Source organism: Daktulosphaira vitifoliae, unplaced genomic scaffold (genome assembly GCF_025091365.1).
Source record: "Daktulosphaira vitifoliae isolate Bord-2020 unplaced genomic scaffold, ASM2509136v1 Scaffold_2, whole genome shotgun sequence".
NCBI lineage: Eukaryota > Metazoa > Arthropoda > Insecta > Hemiptera > Phylloxeridae > Daktulosphaira > Daktulosphaira vitifoliae.
This window is the reverse complement of record NW_026099573.1, coordinates 38,656,508-38,682,484: the sequence shown is the minus strand read 5'-3', so window position 1 is coordinate 38,682,484 and position 25,977 is coordinate 38,656,508. Positions and strand designations below refer to the sequence as shown.

Here is a 25,977-nt window from a genome sequence, read left to right as displayed (position 1 = left end):
TTGTACGATATAACTTCATGAAAACTGGCGACATCATTGAGAATCATTTTACTAAGGAATTTAAAAAATGAAAGAAAAAATAGCTGTACTTAATAAAAATCGTGTATGACAATAGAAAATTTTGAAAGTTTATCACTTTTAGACTGATCATCGCCAACAATTTTTTTTATATAATCTTAATCAAAATAGAAAACTAATCGATTAAAAATATTTGTTGAAAAAACTTGATAATGTGGTAAAATAAATTTTATACCAACAGAATATTCAATTCTTTATTGCATTAATTCTATTTTAAATGTAAAAATTCAATTTACTTACCTAAAAAATATATCTAGTGAAAACGACTACTATGATATGAATATGTTTAAAATCACAACACATTTTTGTTCATTGACTATCATTTAAGTTATTAATTCTGGCTCTTAATTCAAAGTTCTTTATAATGTATAGTTAAATAAATTCTTAAGTATTTTACCGAAAAATTTAATAAAATTTAATTGCATATCCATTGTGGTATTCATGAAGTTTATGCCTTTGTTGACAAGCAAGAACTTGATATTAATTTTGGGAATGATTTAAAATAATTACTAAAGATTAAATAATCACTAATAAATTCAGATATTCGTTATTTGCTTCATGAAAGTGCTTAATAAACGACTAATGAATTACCATTTTAAATAATTATTTTAAAAAAAAATAGATTTTTTAAGATTTATCGTGAGGTATAATTAAAAATTTACTTATAATAAAATGTTAGGGAAAAAATAATATACACTGATAAATGGACAAACAAATAAAAAATATAATTTTTAACACCATAATACTAATATAAATTCAACAAAACAAATAAAATAATTGAGTGAATGATTTAATAGTATGATTTTTATATTTTTTTAAAAAGTTATCTCATTGTGAATTGTACTATTTTTTTCCTATCTCATTATACCAATTATTACTCTAAATAATATATTAATACATCTCGTGAAATAACACGGCAATAAAAAATGTTTTGGTGGCTTAATTGATATCATCATTTTTTTAGGGCTCGAATAACTAAATATTTAAATTATAACTATTTAGATCATTAAAATTAAGAATAGTCATGAAGTTAATAGTTTGTCTTGTTGTGTTGGGTAGTGACGGGGGTTATTAGATATTCTAATGTACCCCGAAAGATGTAAATACATTTTATAGGAGCACCAATTATAAATTTCTATTACCCAGAGAATTAATATAAATTCTAAATTTTGAAATATTATAAGTTTCAACATTTATTAGTTTTTTTTCCTTAAATTCTTCAAAAATTATCCCTCTAACCTGATTTTGTGCGCAAGGCTACCGATTTTTATATTTTTCCTCCTCGGAAATATTTAAGATAATTTTAGTAATTTAGTAAGACAACCAACTTTTGGCTTCTGCTAATCTTTTTTTATGTGCCTAGTTCTTTAAAATGATCAGCATAACACAAACACATCATGATTAAAGCCTACATTCCGAAATAAATTCTGAATGGACCAATGTATTGAAACACATAACCTTTCATTCCCAACGGTTCTTAATATTTAAATGCTATTGAACATTAATTATCATAAAATTTTAATTTATTGACTGTAGTGAAAGAACGAATTTTTTGAGTGTTCCGAAATATTTTATATGGTAGTTTGAAAAAATTATGTCTTGTTATGTTTTATACTTAAAAGTGATGTAACGTGTGGGAATAGTGGAAGGTGGTTATCACGACGGAACCGGGAAAGGGTTTACCTATTTATTTTTGCACCGCCTTTTTTGATAATTTTGCCATTGACAAGCAAACACTGTTTCTGCGTATACAGCAACCCTACGATACAGATTTTCGACGTCGATATTGATGTGCTACGTCCCACGCACATATTATTGACAAAAAACCCTACTTGCTAGTAGTACAGTTCTCACGGGATACGTATATGTACTCTTTTAAGGCTATATGAAAAGGTTAAAATCCCGTGCAAACTGTTTTGTATTTGTGTACCTGAGCGGCGCCGTGGGAATTCGCGACCAATAAGGAAGGTGTCAGGTGAAGCCTTGTATGTATTTCAATAAACAGCAAACTACTATCGCTGTTATTATTATATTGTTGGTTAAGTGACAGTATATGAATCCTTAAATGTTAATGCAAAGCACATACGCATGATACTCGAAAACATTAATTAATTACACGGTACATTGCAATACAACATCAAAATGTCATTTGACAAATACATTTCCACAAATTAATTTAATTAATAAGTTATTTTTTCTTCAGAGTAGAGTTAATTACAGGGACTAGATATAAGTAACCAATCGTCGTGAGATTGTTCGACGACGACTGATATTTATAAATTACAGTCAAATTCACAAAAAATCCAATTTAACACACAAAATACTCAAGGTTTATGTTCTCTAATTTGTTTTTATTTAATGATTTAATTGTTTAATTTAACTTTCATTAATAATATAATATTACTCAGATATTTTATTAAATAAAGAGAAATTGTAATATATGGAGAACATTGTAATAATATGGAGAAAAATAATCTAAACAACACGCCATTGTCACGAATCTTTTAAGATTTACTTTTTTGGTCAAAGATTATCGACACAAATTTAATGGATTAATAAAATTATTAATTAACGTCTAACGATTTTACCTATTACATTATTTAGTATTACATTTTAGTGCTTTAAACTGAATTGTGAAAAATTCTAAAACGAAGTGCATGAGAATGAAAGAGTAATGTTTTCAAATGTTTTACAAAACTGTAATTATTTTTAACCAAAACGATTTTTAATCGTTTTTTAAAGGTTCAATCAGTAATCTGACCTCGTTCTACATTGGATACGCGAAAAATATTTGGAATGAAAAACCGTGGAGACGCAGTTGCTGGGCGGGTATACATACGTAGAAACACCCGGTCGTGAGCCATGGGAACCAGCTACCTGACTCCTACACGTTCAGTCGCTTTTACATGATGTTCTTGTACTTGCAATAACACAACGCACCGCTTTTTCCTTAAAGGGTTTTTGTAGGAACAGTTTTAGGCAAAAACTGGTGGTCCATACACCGCATAAGAACATCTGGCCATCGACAAAACAATAATAAAATATCGAAAGTGATGATAACAGCATAAGGTGAACACCTCTAAAGAGTTCAATGTCTATTAATCGAGGATATTGAGTTTTACTTGATTTTTTATTGTTCGTTTTGCAGACGGTTCATTTTTTAAAACGCTGTATACGCCTATTGCCGAATGGGTTCAATGCAAAAATAAAGGATTATAACTTAAATAGAAAAAAAAAATGCCACCTGGTAGACGAAAACACCTTTTAATCATTTTTTAAAGATTGGCGGTCTTTTGAAAATACAAGAAGATCTTATAACATCATTTGTTAAATACAAAGAATTTAAACGATTCAATTAGATTTAAATCAGGAAAAATAAGATATAATAAATATATATTTTTAAAAGTTGTTGAAATTTATAACCGAAGTTATAATTTTCTTCAATGAACTTATTTATTTACTTAAAATTTACTTATTCGTAGAAAGTGTCTTCAATGTAAAATATATATTTATACTTAATTTTAAATTTAATAAGAAATCAAAGCTGGGTCTGTGTTTTAATTAAAATTAATTGAAATAAATACAAATTAAATAGTTCTTTATTATACATGTTAATACCCTTGAATAGGAAACATTAGTCTGAGCTAATTTTCTAGTTGATTAGACAGATTCAGCTTCCACTACAATACCATAGTCTCTACTTAAAAATGAAATTTTATTTACTATAACTAATTATTATTCTGATATAAGTTACAATACATTTCTTGAAATATCCAAAACATATTAATTTTGTTTAATAAAATTTTTGTAATTACATAAAATAATACAAGAGATTATATTTATTTAAAAGGAATACTTTTACGTTATGTCACATTTTTGATGGACTAATACAAAGAGGACTCTACGATATGGTACCTTAAACATTGCAGTGTTTTTTACTTGACTTATACGATTATTCTTAAATAGCGACGTAGAGTAAAAAATGTTTGAAGTACACAAAAAAAAAAGGTAATAATTTCCCCCAGAATATATTTTTTGGTTATGCCACTAAAATTCAGCTTAAATTTATTATAATTATTTTAAATGTAAGGCATTATTGATTGAGAATGGTTTTTTTATAGTTCAATATGATCGCCTTTTGTGACCAGTCATAGTTGGAAAGCGTAGTATCCCTAAAATTCTTCAGCAGTCACTTATCCCAAAGATTAGTAGCAACTAATGCAGATTAATTTCAGTTACAAATAGTTATTAAGGTATTAACTGCACTATACAGTCTCTATTAAAATATCATATTATTGAAATTTAGTCAAACAGCCGTGTTATATTTGTTTCGTTATTTCTATTAAATCATACCAGATTGCTCGTCAATTTATAGCGGCCATATTATTTTTTAACAGCTGTTAATACAAAGTGTCATGTTGGACTACTGCGAAGGAGATCAATTAGTCTGACCAAAACTTACCGGATCCTATCTTAACCCTTTTCATGTAGTTGTATGTCTAAAATGACTTACCGGAATGCGGCTCTGGTTTTGCTACTATGATTTTATTACTAATAATCTACTACTATAGAAAAACTATAATTTTGCTATTTAGTTAAATATTATTGACAATATTTGACTCTAAGTCTCTATCGCTAACACAAAACATTTTTCTGAATGAAAATTAAAAGATTTATATCAATTACATGAAAAAAATTGTCTACCCCTATAAAATGAAAATTATATAATATTTACACCACCTAAATATTTTCCTTTCCAACGAAATATATGTCCTTTATTCTTCTTTCAATTAAGTTTCTAGTCTTAACTTAAAACCAAGTATATGTTTATGAGTATAAGTATATGTTTTTATTCAATTTTATAAAATTAATCATCAAACTTTAACTACCGAGGCTTTGTATATATTCCATTATCTAAGTCATTTTTTTTTTGTATTCAAATTGGTATTATTGATAATAGTGTCGTTTAAAATATCTTTTATGATTTTTGGAACATTCATGACATATAACGTGACGACAAGGCAATAGTTTCACTGATGTTATTACAACAATTTTTTAATTTATCTATAAGCCATAAAAAATAAATTAACACCTGATTAAAATTTACCACTAGACTACACATTACCAAAAACCCTACTTAATCAAAATTTCACAAAATAAAAGACGAAAGCTTTCTATATAAATGAACATCTACATTCTAATTTGTTTATTATATCACCACAAAATATGCATGTACATTGGTTCCAGAGAGTGCATGAAGCTTTTGTTTATGATTTGCACAACAAATATATAATTTGTATACATAAAGAATGTTTTATAAGAATATATTTTTTATGATACATCATTTATATTTTAAAAATTGCTAGAATTTTATTTTCCATTAGCGTGTGAAACGTATGTAAACCTACTAGAGGATATGTTTTAAACTATGTGTTAAAAATCTCGCTATTTACTGTTCAATTACCACCTTATTTTGATATTATGTATTGAAATAATGCTTATGAGAATGATTGTTTAGATGTATGAATCTAACTAATAATTAAAAGTTAAGATTGAATTTATGTTAAATTTGTTTGTTTATAAATTTAACTAATTGTATGGAGTAGATAAGTATGTAGAATATTAAGAAAAATTGTGTTAAAGACATGCATGATTGCTTTCAATACAAATTTGAATTAATTTTATTCAAAAGAAATATTTATTAAATCTATAATTTAGATATTTCATTGCAATTTATTGTCAATAAAATGTTTTTAAATATAATCGGTCATTTATTTCAAATAATATTAAAAACTGATCACAATTGTACAAATTACAAAATAAAATCAACAAATTGTCACTTAATATTTTTTATACTTAAAAATGATCTTTATAAACAATATTAAATATTTGCTATTATAAATTTTATAATAATAAATATTACACAGTGAACAGAAGTATTTTAAATTATAATACATTTATTAAATTATGCAAAGTGAAACTAATATTAATCTTTAGATTTCATTTTTGTAATTAAGACTTTAGCACCAGAAAAATGTTGCGAATTCAATAATTTCATTATATCTGTTTTCATGAGAGTTTTTATGTTTTTTATTGCTGAATTTACTTTGGATTCCAATAAACTATATAAAAGAATAATAATTAAATTTCACTATTATTAGAAATAAAATATTAAACAAACATACCTAACAATTAGGAAACAAGCACGATTACATTGCATCCAAGTTTTAAGAGTTTCTTGAGTAAGAGCTAATGACAATATTTCTGAAAATGAAGCTAAAAAAATAATCAATTTTAAAAAATGGTATTTGAATTTTGTGTTAAAAAATATCAGAATTAAATTTCCTTATAATTGAGAGGGTATTTATAAATTTCTGCTAATACTTTATAAATTAAACAATATTAAATTTATTTGCTGCATTCCCTGAAAGTAATCCATAAAGTTGAGATCTTTAAATTGATATATAAAAGATAGAGAAAGCTAAGAGTTTTTGAAAGAAAATGCTTAAAATACTAATAAACTAATATTCATTTTTTCATTTTTTTTTATGTAAAAAAAATTGTTTTGATTTCTTGAAAAAATAATGAATATCACTATAAATATCTAAGTATAATAAACTATTTCAATTTAAAAATAGCAACAGCTTACATTTCTCACTATCCGCCAATACTTGATCATGTCCTATTAGTTTCCTTAACATCATATGAAGACCAGCATGCTCATACACTGGGACTTGTTTATCTTTATCAGTAATTTGATTATTGGGATCAACAATGTAATCAGCTACTGTTTTCATTGCAGCTTCCAATGTTTCTCCTGTAAAATAAAATAATAAATAAACATAAGCAAAAAAAAATTTTAAAACCATTATGATTATGAAGTACAATTTAGATATTTCTTTTATTGTAGTTTTTAAAATTAAATTTTACAATTAAATGCTTAGCTATATTAAGTGTGTCTATGGGATTGTTGGGTAATAATTTCATAAATCAAATAAATGAATAGTGTACAAGTACCTGTAACACAAATTATAAATTTTTTTTTACATATAATTAGAAGCTTCTAAATATGCAGTAATAAAATTTATCTTATAATGACAGATATTGTATCTATACATTTTATACATATTATATCTATCATTATGGAGGCAAATCTCAATAGCACAGCAGTATATGTGACCACAGTAATGCAGGATTAACAGATGTTATATGTAATTTACATAATAATATAAAAACTATTTTATTCGAGAAAGTTAAATTTATGATTTTATAATTATACAAAGTAATCGGATTAACATAAACCGCTAAATTATTCACAAAATAAATATCATATTGAAGAAAAATTTTTTGTTAAATAAACTTCTTGATTTATCAGCTATTAATTACTTTTTAGGATTATATCATGTAATTTATAGAGATGTTAACTTTATTTTTTCGAATGGCAACATACATGACTAAGCTTATAAAATAAAAAAATGATTTAATTATGAAAATCAGTAGTTGATTAGAAATTTTGAACCAATATTTCAAAATTTATAAATATTTTTATACTTATGCAGAAGGAAGAGTATAAATGATATTAATTTATTAAAAATAAAAAAAAAAACATAATAAACTACATTTTGAAAAAATCAGCTATAGTTTCTGTTTTTTTTTGTTAATATGATATTTTTTCTAAAACTTCTTTCTGTAATTTTTTTAGCATCAAAAGTTCTGCGTTTTGCATATTATTCTCCTCCGCTTATTTTGTAAAGGCATACAGCACATTAATTGCATCAGAATGTTTAACAGTATTTTACAGATGTATTGTGACATTTTCTAGCTGTCTCTTTGTATATTTCATTTACTAATTTATCGTTTGTTAAAAGTTAAATATTTTTATCTAATGAACCAAGAAATCATTCTTATGACCCTTTTTCTATATGGGACTAACAGTTTAGGTTGGTGAACATACGTTTTATTAGGCAATAACCTCCAGAATAAACCACTTTTGTCAGCAATATAATCTATAATTAATAATCGTAGTTCTTAAACAGTTTGTAAAAAATTTTCTTGGAATGAAGACAAATTAGCGATATTATCAATTAACCCAATTACACTTAAAAATCAAATTCCAAAACTTTTTTTTTAATTGTTAATTTAGTCTAAACTAGATTTAAAATATTCATTATTATAAATTTTTCTATAGAAAAACTGATTTTTTTTGTTAAATAATATCATCAGAGAGTAACGTATGTTTAGAATATTCTTGAAGAAACTATGTGTATTATGCAACTTGAACATGTTGAAATTCAACTGACTTTAGAGTTGTTCCTTGAACTTGACTCAGTAGTGTGTTGGTAAATTTTAGAATCTTTTTATTGTTTTTTTGATTATTAAGAATTGTGTTCTTATAAGACCATTTTTTTTCTAGAGATTAGTACACTAATCTCTAATAATTTAATAGATTAAATATGCAACAATACAATATAAAAGTTATTTAAATCATGTGTTTTACTTTAAACAATTTTTAGTCTATACAACAATATTGGTGAGGCGGTTCCAATTCAAAAAAAAAGTTCTGGATTATCACCAAGCCAGATTATTGAGATCTGCTTTTAAAATCTATTAAGATATTAAATATAAGTTATAGAATCATAATACTACAGTATTTAAGTAATTTAAAATATTTTTTAATTATAGTACTATCAATTGCAACTTGTTTTAACTAGATATTTTTAGTAAATGTCCAACAATTTCCCTCTTTTGACTAAATAAATATTTATGCAAACTGATTTCGAATAGGTTACTTTTAGGATATTTTAATAATGAATCATATTTAATAGAGAACAATACTTTTAACATTATATCATTGCCAAAGATATAACACCTCAAATTTTATTTTTTGACCAAATTGAGTTAACATCACTATCTTGTTTTAAATTTTAAGGTATATCAATTGATGACAGACTGATAAAAAAAATATTTATTTGTCAAAAATCTGAAAAACATATTAGCCGCTAACTAAAATATACCAATAAAAGACCAGTTTTTTTGCACTCCTGAAAAGTTAGAAAAAGTGAGATATGAGGTATTGCATCTTAAGCAATGATATGCATGACTATTTTAACTTGATTATACTAGAATATATTAGTAATTAGTTTTGTAGTCAAATTCCATAATAAGTAGGAAGAATAGACCAAATATTGTTACCAAATTTAATTAAATTTTTTAATTTGAGTAAATTAACTAAAAATTAATTACCATTTCCTGACTTCAATATTCCAAGCAATACCATTGCTATTGATCCATTGTTTAACCAAAACGAAGGAGTTTCTTGCACATGTTTTAACAAACGTTCAGACACTGCATTTAATAATTCTTTAACACGTACTTCATCCTCTTTTTTACTTTTTATAAAACAATACAATAATTACAACAAAAATGTTCACACAAGTTTTTAATAATAAAGTAATTTATTTTGGGGTTCCCGATATAATAAATAAAATTTAAGTTCAACTTAAAAATAGTCTCTTACCAATCTTTTATTGAATCTCCTTTTTTTAATTGCTCAATATCATTTGGGTGGAAATATGATGAGTCTCTCCATGAAACTAGGTATAAAATAACACGACGACCATACTCATTAGTAGCAATATTATCAATATTATTGAGAATTTCTGGAATAATTGTCTAAAGAATTTGAAAACATTTTTTATTTAAGTACAATAAACAATTATTATTAAATATTTTGTTAAAATTATTTTTTATAAATATTTTAAGCCATAAAAAAGTTTACTTTTTTAACGAGTACAGTATCATCAACAGAGTCAAATAATGCTAACAATATAAGGTGACCATATTCCATTGTTGCTAAATCAAGGATAGCCCCAGTTGACTTTATATGCTTCAATATAGCTTTTTTTTCCTAAATTGTAAATTAGAATATAATTAATTTATATTGTCTACATAAATTATTAATTTTAATACTTTCGGAGACGATGTCCAAAGAAGATACATTGCAATATGACAACCACTTTTCGAAGTATAAAAATGTTCAAATGGAAATTCTCTGAGTGATGAAAAAATTTCTCCACATTCTTTTACACCAACATACAACAAATACTCATAAATTAAGTTATGAACCAATGTAGTTTGCATAGAGTTTTTTTGCCTAAAAACAAAATTTAAGATTTTATGATTATAAAACATTCACAATCATGATTATTATATTTAAGATTTATAATTTAAATTACTTTAAAACAAATTTTTTTATGTGATCTTTTGTTTTGGCTAGTATAATATCCTTAGTATTTGGAGAATTTTTTAAAATATCAGAAAATGACTGAACATTGGTAGATTCACACAAAATATTTGAGGCGCCATATAATTCATGCATCATTGAGTTTTGTTGTTCAGGTGTAGCATATGTTGTATAAATTAGATCCATTATTTTTGCAGCATTCTAAAATATAAACAGTGAATAAATAATTTTGTATTAAGTTCAAATGCCAGTAAAATTTGTATGATATAAAATTAATCCTAATGTAAAATGTTCACTAAGTGCTTGATAGTTATTGACCCATTAGATTTAATAGTTATGAAATATAACTATTTATTTTTAAACAATTAAAAAATCAAACTTAAGCTGAGTATCTCTACTATACTCAATTATATTAATACATATTTTGGTTAATAATAAATTACTATAAAAATAAAGATTCATATTTACAAATGCCTATAGAAAAAACATATTAAATTATAAAATATCTAATTTTTAAGAATTAAGCATTGTAACTATAAAATGTGATTAATAGACTTAAAAATAAAACAAAATACTATTTCTTTATTCATTGACTCAAACAAATAATTTATGTATATTTATTTTAATAGCTCTAACACCAAAACTATTTATTTACACTAATCTGGAATTAGTGAAGCACGAATTTGTGTTTGTGAACACTTACAAAATACATTTTAAATTACTCCGCATCACCTTACAGGGTTCACAATATAACTCATTATCAAATGCAGTTTAAAGAAGAGGCTAGAAACTACTATTTTTATATTAGAAGTTATACAAAATGTTGAAATGCAAGAAAATCTAAGTATAAAGCTTTAACAGACCATCATAATTTTAATATATTTTAATTTTTATTAATATATACATGTAAACTTCTAATTATTAAAAAATACTTACAGTGCGCAAAGTTAGTGCATAAACTTTGCCTTTTACAGAATTTATCATGAGCTTTCGTTGTTCAGCATTTCCTTGTTTAAACATATTTTTTACACATAAAGAAGCATACTTGGACAGTAACATTTTTGGCACATGCTTAAGCAATTCATTTATTACTACAGTTCGAATTTCTGGAGTTCCCAATTTTATCATCCACTGAACAATACGTGATGTATCATGAGAATAAACCATCTAAAATTTTTTTTAAGTTTTTACTATTATTCTAACTAATATTAACACTATTATAAATGATTAAAAAATTACAGGTTCTAAATGAGGTTTAGAAAATTTAAGAAGTTCCTTCAGTAATGTTTCTTTCTTGTCTTTTGGACAATCATCCCTACGAACATTTTCCCAATGTTGCTTAGCTTTTATAATAGTTTCATAAAATGGACATTTTTGTTGTTTGCGTTTTACTCGTAATTCTTGCTTTTCTTTTTTGAACTCTTTCCAATTTGGTTTTTCTGTAGGTTTGTCTATAAAAAAAAATATACTTACTCATAAATTCATCATATTTTTCTATTAAATTTTTTAAGTTACCTTTAGTATTATTTAGTTTTCCTTTAGGATTTTTTATTTTGCTCTCCTTAACACCTTTGATCTTATTTTTTGATACTTGTAATTTGTCATTTGGCTGGTTATTATCTTTTTTTACTGCTTTCTTTTCATCTTCTGAAAGATGATTATCATTTCCTGATTCAACAAATTCAATATCACCACAAGTTAATACTTCCGTATAATCAGTGGTAAGTTCATGGTCAACCTTGAGCATTTTTTCTTTGTGGTTTATATCTTTTGTCGATAATCGTTTGATAGCCATAATTTACTAAATATAAAAATATTATTAATTTAAAACTAAAAAAACCCAGCACAGTGAGGACATGGCACAGTGAGAACGTTGTATAGTTTGGTTCAGTATAGATGATATCTGACAGTGATTAAAATCACTATCATAGAAAACGCTTTGATGCAAATCTGTAGATAGTATTTAATTAAAAAAATTTGTGGATTATTCCAAAAGCAACATGATCTACTATTTCCTTATTTATATTGTGATCAAATTTATGATTTTTAAGTGTAATATATATAAAGTATAAATATATAAAGGAAAATAGTCCAATTTAAAAAAATTATAATAATCCATACATTTTTTTAAAAAGTTATAGCATTATAAAGTTAAAAATATAAAAACCAATTTTTTTACAAAAATCGTATTTTTTTTATTAACTTTGATGTCTGTTTTCATCATGAAAACAAAATAAAGTCCGAAATTTTTATTTTCCATAATAAAGTATATTACATTAGCTTTAATTTAAGATATATATATATATATATATATATATATAAGTGTCAGCATTTCCGGAACACTTTCAAAAGTTAAGTTAAAAAAATTCTACTTTCTATATGCATTTTTAAGTGTTGAACCCCTCCTGTATAAAGGAAAATGGTCCGATATAAAAAAAAGGAAAGTTGAATGAAAGAGGAATATAAATGTTATTTCTCATAAAAAAATTGTATTGATCTATACATTTTTCGAAAAGTTATAGAAATATAAATATAAAATCGAAAATTTTAACACAAAAATAAAATACGGTAGCCATTTTCACCATTAAGACAAAATTAAGTCCGAATTTTTTTTTTTATATAATAAAGTACATTACATTAGTTGCGGCACAGTGGTGACGTGGCATAGTTGGATCAAGTATAATGATATCTGACAGTGATTAAAATTACTATAAAAAAAAACGCTTCGATGCAAATCTTTAGATAGTGTTTAATTTTAAAAAATTGGTGGATTATTCCAAAAGCTTCATAAACTGCTTGTTCCTTATTAATATCCTGATTAAGACAAAGTATGTCGAATAAAAAAGAGATTATTAGAAAATAGTATTTCCCATAAAAAAATTGTACTGATCCATACATTTTTCAAAAAGTTATAGCATTATAATGTTAAAAATGTAAAAAATAAAATCGAGAATTTTCACACAATAATAGCATTCGGTAGCCATTTTCACCATGAAGATAAAATAAAGTCGGAAATTTTTTTTTTTCATGATAAAGTAAATTACATTAGCTTTAATTTAAGATATATATAAAAGTGTCAAACATTCAAAAGTTATTATGAACAAGTTAATTTGTTGTGAAAAATTTGTCATTTTAATATCGTTGAAAGATACTGGTTTAATGAGAGCAGAGAAAAAGTGGTAACAGACGCACAAAAAAAAATAACACATTATAGTAAAATCAATATCATCGAAGCTAAAAAAAATTATATTTATTGGTAATTTTTGAAAATGTTATGGCTGTTTTAAGTAAAAAAAATTGAAAAAATTAGCGTTTTTTTAAAATTTGTAATTTTTTTGGAGAATTTCCTCATTTATGGGGAACGAGGGAAATTTTTTCAATTTTTGAGTGTAATATCTTCGACTAGATACAATTTGTGTTCTTTTGACGTATCGTTAAAATAAATCGGTTTGGTTAGAGCTGAGAAAAAGTGGTAATAGGCACAAAAAAAAAAAAATAATAAAAACACATCATAGTAAAAGTAATATCTTCCCAGCTATCCATTGAAGCTAAAATATTATTAATTGAAAACTCAAAAAAATTGCGGATACATTTTTTGGAAATAATTTTACCATTATCAACACTAAATACATACTTAGTATGTATTTAGGGTTTAAGTTAAGCTTTAATAAGTTCTTAAAGAACTTCAGTTTTATTATTAATAAGTTAAATTAGTGCTAATTAACTGTGTTTAATAGACTATTTAGTATAGTACTGAAATAAAATAAAATTTCTTGAAACATTTAAAATATAATAATAAAAATAATTAAATAAACACATTGTGGTAAAATTAATACCTTCTCAGCTTCGTATTGAAGCAAATATATGAATTTTTCTCTGTGTGAAGGTATTGGACAGTCGTGTTATGAACAGTAATAACAGGATTATGTAATAAGTTTTTTAGTAATATTATAAAATAAAATTCTTTATCGTACTTTTGATGATAGTTGGAATATATTCTTTCTTTCAAATAAAAAAAATACCTCATATATGGACAGCAAAAATGTCTAATCGCTAACTTAATGTAAGTTAAATAGTTATTACTACTATTTAAAGTAACTATTAGTTGATTTTACTATTAAATCTCAGTAACTTATTAATTAAAACTAAACTTTATTTTTTTTAATCTAACTAAATATCACAATTTTGAAATACGACTAACTTGTCCAACCTAAATTTTAAATAAAAGAAGACTGATAATTAAGTTACTAATTTATTTTTTATTTTTATAGAGTTTGATGACTATTTGACTTTTAAAAATCTAGTCAGTTTCTAGTCACCCCAAAAAATTTAGCTGGTCAAAAATTCAACCTTTGTATTTTAACACATAAATCACTCTTTGATCATATTGGTAATAAAAATTCAGACATGTCTACATGCCAAAAAAATGTTTTTACATCAATAGAATTTTTCAATAGACATTTGGTATTCATTAGAACAGATGAAATAGTATAACTATACATATTGTCTTTTAACACAGCAAAATGTTTACTATAAATTTGAAATATGATGAATAATTTCAAATTGCCATAATAAAATTCAATTTAAAATTAATCATAATAGTACAGAAATGTTTACTGAAAATTAAAACCTAAACATTTTAAATTTAAATGTCAATAATCAAATTAGTTTATTCTTATATTTTTTAATAATCCCTACTTAAAATTTAGCGAATATATATACTGGAACATTAATAACATAATATTTATAGTAACAAATAATAATGTAAGAACATAAAAAAAAAATTATTACTTACAATAGAAACAAATACTTCTTTGTATGTAATTAAATAAGAATATCTAATACAAATATTTTCACCAAAAAAAATTATTTAATAGTTAAGTTAATATTACTGTCGATAGATATTTTACCTGAGAAAAATTAATGTTCATAATACAAATAACAATTATTTCGTAAATGGCTATTATTTAATTTGGACTGAAAACTTGCCATGTGCATTAGCAGTGTTTACAGATGAAGCTTGATAAGAATAATATGATAAAGAAGGTAAGCATTGACAATTGTTATCATTTTTGTAACATACGTGGATTTATGCTTGTCGATTTCCTTTTTGTTATCTGAAAATTATTATATGTAAGCGTAACTGGTATGTTCTTTAGTTTTAAACATAATTATTCTAATGATTGACATCGATAGTTCTGATATTTTCAAGTATTAAAATTAAATATATTAGTTTTATTTATATACATTTAATTAACCATTTAATTGATAATAACTTATTATTGTTCAACTACAAACCCTATCAGTTAGTCAGTGACAATATACTCAATTAATATAATAAATAATAATTTGTTTTTAGTGAGGTAAGAACTAAACCAAGCTTGAACTAACATAATTAAGTTATTACATTTACTTTTATCTGAAACTTTTTTAATATAGGATTGGTGCTTTCATAAAAAACTTGGCTTATTTAAAATTTTTGTAATATTTAGAATTTTTTATTAATTTGCCCATTTCGCTGGTTATAATTTTAATTTTAGATGTTAAATAAAGATAATTGAATGATACGCCAAATTTTCAAAGATTTACCAATATTTTAACATTTTTTAGGAAGATATTTAAAAAAATCTATTTGTGATTTCAGATGGAGGATAAAAAAAAGTTGGCTGTATTGATTGTAAACCATTTAAAAAATCAACTCAATTCAGGAGAGTTTTCTAGTGAAGCTTTAGAAAGTTTAGAGGTCTCTGTACAATGTATAGAATCAGCATATAATATAAATCCAGCTGAGTCTGATAATATTGAAAAAAAATTGGAAGATATAGTCAAAGAGTACTTTTATAGTGATGCAAATGTAAAAAAGGAGGTAAATATTTTTAAATATTTTAAAGTATAAAATGTTTAGAAAGTTTTGGTTTAATAACAGTATTTTTCAAATGTGGCCTTATCATAACTTTTTTTGGAACAAATGCAATTTACCATCCCATTGAGTTTTTTTAAAAAAACTTCTGAAACAGATTGATTCAAAAGTTACAGCTTTTCAAAGTTGATAAGTCGACAAACTAAAATTATTATGAATGTGTAAAAGTATATCATGATTTAAGATTGAACCTGATATATCTGGCGCTACATAGGTATGTGTTACCAACTCGGTGATAATTTGAAATGTGTGGTGCAAAATTGAATGACAAATTTAATAAAAATCTGTGACTACATCACTGAAGATTGATTACTCCTACCCGTGAATTAAAGAAAATTATCAAAAAATAATAACCAAATATAACAAAAATTAATCATGACAGTTGAAAACTTTAAAAGCTTCTAAACTATGCTTTTCTGACAAAAAAATTTTTTATATATTCTTAATCAAAATGGAAAACTAGATTGATTAAAAAAAAATGTTTGATAAATTTTAATAGGGAGGTAAAATGCATTTATTCCCATTTTTCATTAGGATTCATTAGTGTAACTCATAATTTATAATTCTTCAAAATCATACTCATAATACCTATTGATAACTTTATATATTTATCCATAGACTTCTAACTTGAATTTTTCTGAAGTAAATGATGACAGTAAATATAAAACGGCTGAACACCATAAAAATTGTGGAAATGAGTTTATGAAAAATCAAAATCATGAAAAAGCAGTGGAAGAATACTCCAAGTAAATAACTGAACTTTAATTAGTTTTAAAACATTAAAGTAATTTAAAATGTGTTATTTGGATTGTATTTTAACTTGGTATAAATATTAAAACTCTGAATTTCGTTTTATTAGGTAACTTTTAATATTCAAAGTAATATAAATAATATACTAGAGGTCTGTTTATAGAATATCATAGTTAAATAAAAAATATTAAATAACTAATGATCACAATATCACATCTCAACAAACCTTCCTGATAAAGTTCAATCGTATATATTTTTGGCTCATAACAAATAACATTAACCTTTATACATATATTAAACTTCAAAGACCTATTTTTGTGAAATACCAGCTTTCAAATATGAGCTACAAAAATGTTATTGTTATATACTTATATAATTATTAGTCTATAAAATATATATAATGCTATTTTATGTTTACTTAGATCTGTATTAGATTTTAAAAAAGGTATAAATCACTTGACTAATTACATTAATACGTGTCTATAGTAAAAAACTGAAAATTCCTTTAATCTTTGTCAATCAAACAATCTTTATCTAATAGTAATTAATACATATGAAATTTGATTATGATATATTAACATATTTATTATAATTTTTAAAAAGAGATACTACAAGTAATAATTACCAATGACTTGTGATGCCTCAGTTTTATTATAATAAAAAAATTATTATTTATTATAATTATAATCAATTGGGATTATGTATAATTTATTATTTTTACTGCTAACTCTAATTTTATTGGTTTCAATTAAATCAATTTTGGGTAAAATAAATTATGTTAAATGAATAATAGGATTGGAAATGTTTGCACAATGAGATCATGAATATTTTGATATATAATTCCCATTTTTGAAAATTATTAATGTAGTAAATTTGTTTTGTCTCAATTATATCAACTCAATATTTAATTGTAGTTTGTATTGGAACATCAGACCTTGTTCAAATGATTACTAATTCTACTTAATTTTTTTTTTTTTTTAATATTGTATATTTAGGGTTTATTATTCTAAAACTTGGTTTAGTCTAAATCTTTACAGGTTTCAATCGGAATAAGGTCGATCTATACTTTTTTTTAGTATTTAATTTGATAAAATTTAGCTAAAATGACTATTAAGTTAATTAAAACATTATATGATTTCAGATCAGTGACATTAGATCCCACAAACCCTATATTTTATTGTAATAGAGCTGCTGCATATAATGCATTAGGTAAATACCAAGATGCCATTATGGACTGTCAAAAAGCTATAGAGCTGGATTCTTCTTACAGTAAAGCATATTGTCGTCTAGGGTACATATACTAATTAATTATATATTTTTATTTAAATAAATATTAAATTTAATTATCTTTTAATAATTTTTTTAAATTAATTATAAAAATTTACATAATGATTAAATGTAAAATAGTCCATCTAATAATCAATAGTGTTTAAAGTATATATATGTATACAAACATATATGTATGTATGTATACTGGAATTATGAGAGAATGTTAAATAAGATAGGAATCTTCTTTTTAATTACTTAGCTGCCAAACTGTATTCTCTTTTATTGAATAAAACATTAAATTTATAATTTAATAATCCTTAATTAATTGATGAAATATAATTTAAATTATATTTTATAAATAAACCTATAACATTCAGTGTATATCCGTCGTTAATCAATTTTCTTTAAATATATTGTTGTTTAAAAAAAAAACAATTTTTCTTAAGTACACCATAAGTAAAGTTTAGAACTTAAAGAATTTTCAAAATTTATTTGAGCATTTCCCAGGCACTAAACTACTTGAAAATTTATCATAGGTGTTTATAGTATAGGAATATTTTTTGTATTAGAGGGATGATAACCCACACCTCTCATAAGTAAAATCCTAATTAATATACAATTTTTGGTATTAAGAAAAATATACATGAATATCTATTTATCATTAATGTACTTTGGACATCTAAAATAAACTTTATAAATACTTCATATCCTGAGACCTAATAATGAGATTAAAGTAGTCTTAAGAAATATTTTTGCACTTAATGATTTTCTCCAAGAATTTAAAAAATATAATGAGAAAGTTTAAAAACAATATTATAATCAAAAAATTATTAGATTAGTAGTAATAGTAATGTTATTTTTAATAAAGACTTGCCTACTCTCATATGAAAAATTTTCAAAAAGCTGCCTCGTGTTATAAAAAAGCAATGGAGTTAGATCCAGATAATGTTGGGTATCAAAGAAATTATCAATTGACACTAAATAATTTACAAGGAAATCAGCAACAAAATAACAATGATGCCAATACACAACCTCCAAATTTAATGGAAACCGCTGCACGATTAATGAGTGACCCAGAAGTATCTTCAGTGTTAGTACTATTAAGTTACTTAATTAACTTTAATTTTTTTTTTTATAATTTTTTTTTCTTCATTTATAGTTTAAACAATATCTTAGGAGATGTCTCAAATTCAGGTGGTGCTGGACTAGACAGACTGATGCAAGTGTAAGTATTTATCTTAGGAAGTCTTTAAAGAAACATTTTTAGTGAAAAAATTGTAATTTTAAATATTAAAGTATTTTCCTAGAATTTAAAAAATGTTAATCATATTAATACATTGAAATTTTCAACTAATAAAAATATTAAAATCATATGTTTTGTTATAATAAATCAAAGTACATTATACTTTTTATATGTTATTTTAAAAGTAAATAGTTTTCATTTTTGGTACAGACACATGGATTATGTTTCTTTATGATTAATATTTAACTTTAAGCATTGTTTTTAAATTTTGTTTATTTATTTCTATGTTCTAGTGGACAAACTATTGTTTCACGTTTACAAACATCCAATCCAAATTTACTTGATGGTATTCGTATGCAATTTCAAAATGCTCAAAATGAAGGACAGCCCCCACAGAATGGCTTTTCTAATGATAATAATCAATCATAATTATAAAAATATTTTTCAAAAATTTAATATCTTTTTCACAAATATTAACTATATTATTTTTTAAAATCATAGATGGTGTTTTCTAAATAATTGTAAAAAATGTATTTTCATGAAAATATAATGTTATTAAGTAAAAAGTTGGCCATGGATATCTTAGATAATAATTGAAAATTAGAAGGTAATTTAAAAAAATAATGTAATTTTATTATCTTTATAATACTTATTTTGTTGTATTATAATCAAAATATCAAAACCAAATAATGTTATTTTTATTTTATATTGCTTGCTAATTATTAAAATAATAATACATTTTTATTAATATATAAATAATGTCAATTAATTGCCATTTTTCATGTAGAAATATTTTTGGTTAAAAATTGTTTTCTTAAGCAACAATATGACAATTTGTATTATAGCTACTATGTTTAGGCATACAATTTGTGTAGATTCTCATGGTTTTTAAAAATGTCACCTAACAATTACCTTTTGAATTTTAATAATTGATCACAAATTATTAGTGATTGAAAAAAACAAAGGACTTGTTAAAAGTCCTAAAATAAATGGAGTGGGGTTCGTTTCCTTACACATGTCTACCTTGAATCTAGACTCTCAGTCCCCTACCTATAAAAGTAATTAAAAAGCTTAAAAAACAATGAAATTGTATTACCTATTGACTAAGTATTTAATATAAAAAATATCTTACCGTATTACAAACTAAATTTTACTATTGACATGAAAAACGTAAAAAAGAAAATAAATTTTGATATTGGTGGTATGATCAATATTTAAAATATTAATCTAATTTAAATAGCGCTATTACAGTGTAAAATTAAATTATCTTAATTGTAATAATTTTTCCCTATAATAACTAGCCGTGCAAGTATATTCCAGCAAAATTGTTATTTGAACAATTCAATATTTAGTCGCTCAAGGCCGATTAAATCATTAAATTTTATGTATTAAGGTAAATTGACGCTATTAACTAGCTGGTATCCTGCTGCAGACGGATTCATAAAATGCATACATAGACAATTAAAGGCAGCAATCATGTCATGGTGCACGCCGAAGATTAGTGGTCTAACGATGGTACCCATCGTTCTTCTTGGGATACGTTAATCACTTAAGGAAAACTTAAAGATCACGTCCTCTGAAGTCAATTATTTGATTATGTATACATAATCAAAAAAATGACACTATGAAAAACACTACTAGTTTACTCGACCGTCTTGTATTATTATGAGTAAAATTAGTCCAAATCTCGTCACTTGATCCCACGATCGTTTGTTTTCGCGAACCTCGAAGCCCGCTAAAACAAACTGTTCACAAGTATTTTTCAAAGAGGAAGGGGCCCGGGCAGCACTACTACCATTCTATCAAGGCCCTTACGAGGTACTTGCCTGGAATGACAAGACTTTTACAAAAAATATCCTAAATCAACCAGTTACAGTTACGATTGAAATAGAGTAAAACTCGCCCATCTCTTGACGAATGAAACCCTAACTGACAACTATGACCATGTAATACCAGCTACTGCTCTGCATACGGTCTATCAACAAAAATTGCCAAAAACCGATCCATCGACACTACTAGAACGTATAACTCACTCAGGCCACCATATAAGATTCCCGGACATTTTTGACCCCAGCTAATTCTACTCCGTAGGGGAATGGTGTGGCGGTCCAACAAATAGAATAGAATGTTAGACCTTTATATATTTATATACAGGGAAATGGTCCGATTTAAAAAAAAAAGTATGTAAAATGAAAAAGGTATATAAATATTATTTCTTTCAAAAAAATTGTGTTGATCCATACATTTTTCAAAAAGTCATTATAAAGTTAAAAATATAAAAACGAATTTATTTACAAAAGTCGTATTTTTTTTTATTAACTTTGTTGAGTGTTCTCACCAAAAAAATGATTTAAAATTATTTAAAAATAATCAATTTTTTTTAATTTAAAAATTTAAATAAAATGTAAAAAGAAATCTAAGATAACTGTTTTGTAGAGTAGATTTTAAGAACAATTTTGGTAAAAGAACATCTTATTAATATTCAGTAATAAATTTTCTATAGCATTTTAAAGTTTGTAAAATTTTGAATTTTCATGTATTATTTTACTTTATTAAACATTGAAATACGTGTTGAGAAAAGAACAGAAGAAAACAATATTTTTTCATGATTACTATAATTTGGGGGTGTGTAACTTTTTCCATTAAAATTACTTACGCTTTTGAATGAGAGTGATAAGTAATAATTGCCTTATTAAATATCTTATCATCGTATTAATACCAAGTTTGTAAATATAATAGACCTCATACTTAGTATAATATAAATTTTGACTCGTGATAAATAAATTCTAATTTTAGTTAGAAGAATTAATAGGTATTATGTTTTTATTTGAATTAAAGCAAGTCATTAGAACGTTAACAATTTTCATGGAAAAATTCATACACATATCATATTTAGTGTGAAAAGATTGCGTTTACTTTTGTCCATTTTTTATAAAACATAACCAGCGTTTGATACCGTAGAATAAATATAGAAAATTTTGAATTTTTATAAAATTTTAAATGTTACAGAAAATTAACTATAAAACATTAAAGAACATTTTTTTTTACCAAATTATTTCTTAAAATTTATTCTAAAAATGGCTATTTTAAATTTTTTTTAACATTTCTCGTAAATTTTTAAAATTACAATTTTTTAATGTAATTATAAAGATGTGGCGGTCGAATATTCTAGAATGTCCGGCCGCCGCCGCCTCTAGAAGATTCGTCGCTCTACATAAGCGTGTGGCGGTCGAATGTCTAGAGAGTTCCGACGCCGCCTCTAGAAGATTCCTCTGACTATTTAAGGGCAAGATCGTCGCTCCAGTCAGTCAGTCGATCAGTCAATCACTTACGCATTCTGTCTTACACGCGCTTCGTTTCTCGCTGTTATTTATTAGTTCGTTGTAATACAGTTCGTCTCTCGCTGTTATTTGTTATTTGTTAGTTCGTTGTAATATAGTATAGTTGTTATTAAATCGTAAAAGTGTTTATTACTTCTATACATTACACCTCGCTACATTGGTGACCTCGACGATAACAAGTATGAACGCCGAAGAACTACGCAATCAATTGGAGGAGTTACGCCAAGAAAACGCTCGCCTTGCAGCACTACAGGCACAGCAATATCCAACAGCTTCAGTGAATCGCGTTGCCGTCAAGTTGCCACCTTTCTGGTCCGAAAGACCGAGCTTATGGTTCTCACAGGTTGACTCCCGATCATAAGCCACTCGTATATGCTTTCACCCAACGGAGAGAAAAGATACCTCCTACGCAACTCAACCAGTTGACATTCATATCCGAATTCACCACCGACATTCAACACATTAAAGGTGATGAAAATATCGTCGCGGATACAATGTCACGCATTGAAGTTGTGTCTCTCCCGCTGGACTACCGAGCTCTTGCTGCATCTCAAGACACGGATGATGAACTCAAACATTTTACTGACAACAATTCATCTCTTCATTTGGAGAAGGTACTAGTGCCAGGATCTTCAGCCTATATTTATTGCGACACGTCAACGGGACGCCCACGACCATTTTTGCCACAACGATTCCGGCGTCACGCATTTGATCAGTTACACAACCTTAGTCACCCCGGTGCACGCGCAACAGCTCACTTAGTTTCAGAACGATTTGTGTGGCCAGCAATGAAAAAGGATTGCCGTTCCTGGGCACGTGCCTGCGTCCACTGTCAGCGATCGAAAATAAGCCGACACGTCTCAGCCCCACTGGGAAACTTTGAAACACCTTCACGCCGATTCAAACATGTTCATGTCGATATCATCGGTCCATTGCCGCCATCACAGTCCTTTAGGTACTGTCTGACGGTAATCGACCGTTTCACCCGTTGGCCGGAGGTGTATCCACTCGAACGTATAACAGCAGATGATGTCACTAAGGGTTTCCTCAATTGCTGGATTTCACGCTTCGGAGTACCTCAATACGTTACGACTGACCGTGGTACTCAGTTTGTTTCAGCTACTTTAAAAACTTTAGCAAAACGTTTTGGTTTTACGCTTCGCCCCACTACCAGTTGGCATCCTGCTGCAAACGGATTCGTCGAACGAATGCACCGACAACTAAAGGCAGCCATCATGGCCCACGCAAAAGACTCGTGGACTGAGTCACTGCCTATCGTGCTTCTCGGAATACGTTCTGCGTTTAAGGAAGACTTAAAAGCCACGTCTGCGGAACTTGTTTATGGTGAGCCTCTTAATCTTCCTGGTGATTTCTTCACAGACAAGCAAGATAATAGCAGTACGAACGACCCTACTAGCTTACTAGATCGTCTTCGCAGTGTTATGAATAAAATTCGTCCAGTACCTGCATCTCGCCACTCAAATCCACGATCATTTGTTTTTGCGGACCTTAAGGACTGTTCACACGTATTTCTCAGGGAGGGAGGTGTCCGAGCAGCACTTCAACCGCCATATCAAGGTCCCTTCGAAGTAATTGCCCGAAATGACAAAACGTTCACAATAAAAGTTCGAAATCAATCAGTTACGGTGACGATTGATAGAGTAAAACCTGCCTACCTCATGGTGAACGAAAGCACAACCGTTAGCCAGGCACATGCTCCACCAGCAACTGCCCCGGATACGACCAAACAGAAACAACCGCCTAATACCGATCCATCAACACAGCCAGTACGAACAACTCGCTCAGGCCGCCGAGTCAGATTCCCGGACATTTTTGACCCTAGCTAACTCCACTCCGTAGGGGGGTGGTGTGGCGGTCGAATATTCTAGAATGTCCGGCCGCCGCCGCCTCTAGAAGATTCGTCGCTCTACATAAGCGTGTGGCGGTCGAATGTCTAGAGAGTTCCGACGCCGCCTCTAGAAGATTCCTCTGACTATTTAAGGGCAAGATCGTCGCTCCAGTCAGTCAGTCGATCAGTCAATCACTTACGCATTCTGTCTTACACGCGCTTCGTTTCTCGCTGTTATTTATTAGTTCGTTGTAATACAGTTCGTCTCTCGCTGTTATTTGTTATTTGTTAGTTCGTTGTAATATAGTATAGTTGTTATTAAATCGTAAAAGTGTTTATTACTTCTATACATTACACCTCTATTATTAAAATAATAAGGAAAAAATATTATCTGAATCAAATTTATTTAAGTTGTTAGTGAGTGCTGGGCCTTTTTATATATATGATACTGGAGCGGCTTCGTACTAGTCGGTCAGTTTTTTTATTTTAGTTGAATTTCGAGTTTCGGATCTACGCTCGCGATCTATTTTATACTCTTTTTGTATATCTTACAGTGTTTATTAATAAACATTATTACTCATTAAGCGAGTCGGTTAATTATTGATTTAACTGCCACAAGACTATGCACGGGTCGATTGAATAAATTATAATAACCTATTGTCTTCTGATAATTTTTTTACTTTTATTATGTCTATAAAGTGACAGTAATGTTAGATAGTCATTTTTTTTAGCTATATATATCATAGCAATTGATGACTCAAACATTAATTTAAGATCTGTAATTACATAATAAAATAAAAAAACTGATAGTCATTTAGAGGCCAATGAAAATATTTAGTTAAGCACTCTTGACTGTTTTGGTAAATTAAAGATAAATTAAAAAAAGGCGCGGTTCTATAGAAACGTATTTATTATGTACATTAATTTTTTACATTTTATTTAACAGTTATAAAAAAAAACCCAGCACAGGGGGGTCGCGGCACAGTGGTGACGTGGCATAGTCGGATCAACTAAATGATATCTGACAGTGATTAAAATCACTATCAAAAATAAACGCTTCGATGCAAATCTTTAGATAGTGTTAAATTTTAAAAAAATTAGTGTTTTATTCCAAAAGCTACTTGATCTGCTGGTTCCTTATTAATATCTCGATTAAGATAAAGTATGTCGAATGAAAAAAGGTTTATTAAAAAATATTATTTCTCATAAAAAAATTGTGTGGATCCATAAACTTTTCAATAAGTTATAGCATTATAAAGTTAAATATAATATAAATAATAAAAT

At 26.5% G+C, this 25,977-nt stretch overlaps 3 protein-coding genes across 5 annotated transcripts; 2 read left to right on the top strand and 1 right to left on the bottom strand.

Moving 5' to 3' along the window:
• Positions 1-5,896: 5,896 nt before the first annotated feature.
• LOC126898624 (protein penguin) lies at positions 5,897-15,361 on the bottom strand. 2 transcript variants are annotated; one of them, XM_050672871.1, is made up of 12 exons: positions 15,232-15,361; positions 11,837-12,122; positions 11,561-11,772; positions 11,258-11,488; positions 10,314-10,522; positions 10,048-10,231; positions 9,857-9,985; positions 9,596-9,750; positions 9,322-9,467; positions 6,728-6,895; positions 6,264-6,354; positions 5,897-6,200 (listed from the first exon to the last, which is right to left on the bottom strand). In XM_050672871.1, the coding sequence occupies exons 2-12, from the start codon at positions 12,114-12,116 to the stop codon at positions 6,065-6,067; spliced, it is 1,941 nt and encodes a 646-aa protein (XP_050528828.1). In that variant the 5' UTR covers positions 12,117-12,122; positions 15,232-15,361; the 3' UTR covers positions 5,897-6,064. The 2 variants fall into 2 exon arrangements, with proteins under 2 accessions (XP_050528828.1, XP_050528827.1); XM_050672870.1 differs by having other exon boundaries at positions 5,898-6,200; positions 15,117-15,316.
• Positions 15,362-15,448: 87 nt separating this feature from the next.
• LOC126898645 (small glutamine-rich tetratricopeptide repeat-containing protein alpha-like) lies at positions 15,449-20,034 on the top strand. 2 transcript variants are annotated; one of them, XM_050672905.1, is made up of 7 exons: positions 15,449-15,467; positions 15,966-16,187; positions 16,860-16,987; positions 18,133-18,282; positions 19,129-19,350; positions 19,420-19,485; positions 19,797-20,034. In XM_050672905.1, the coding sequence occupies exons 2-7, from the start codon at positions 15,966-15,968 to the stop codon at positions 19,930-19,932; spliced, it is 924 nt and encodes a 307-aa protein (XP_050528862.1). In that variant the 5' UTR covers positions 15,449-15,467; the 3' UTR covers positions 19,933-20,034. The 2 variants fall into 2 exon arrangements, with proteins under 2 accessions (XP_050528862.1, XP_050528861.1); XM_050672904.1 differs by lacking the exon at positions 15,449-15,467 and adding an exon at positions 15,481-15,684.
• Positions 20,035-23,338: 3,304 nt separating this feature from the next.
• LOC126898233 (uncharacterized) lies at positions 23,339-24,691 on the top strand. Its single transcript, XM_050672173.1, has one exon. The coding sequence runs from the start codon at positions 23,339-23,341 to the stop codon at positions 24,689-24,691; it is 1,353 nt and encodes a 450-aa protein (XP_050528130.1).
• The last annotated feature ends 1,286 nt before the right edge of the window (positions 24,692-25,977 follow it).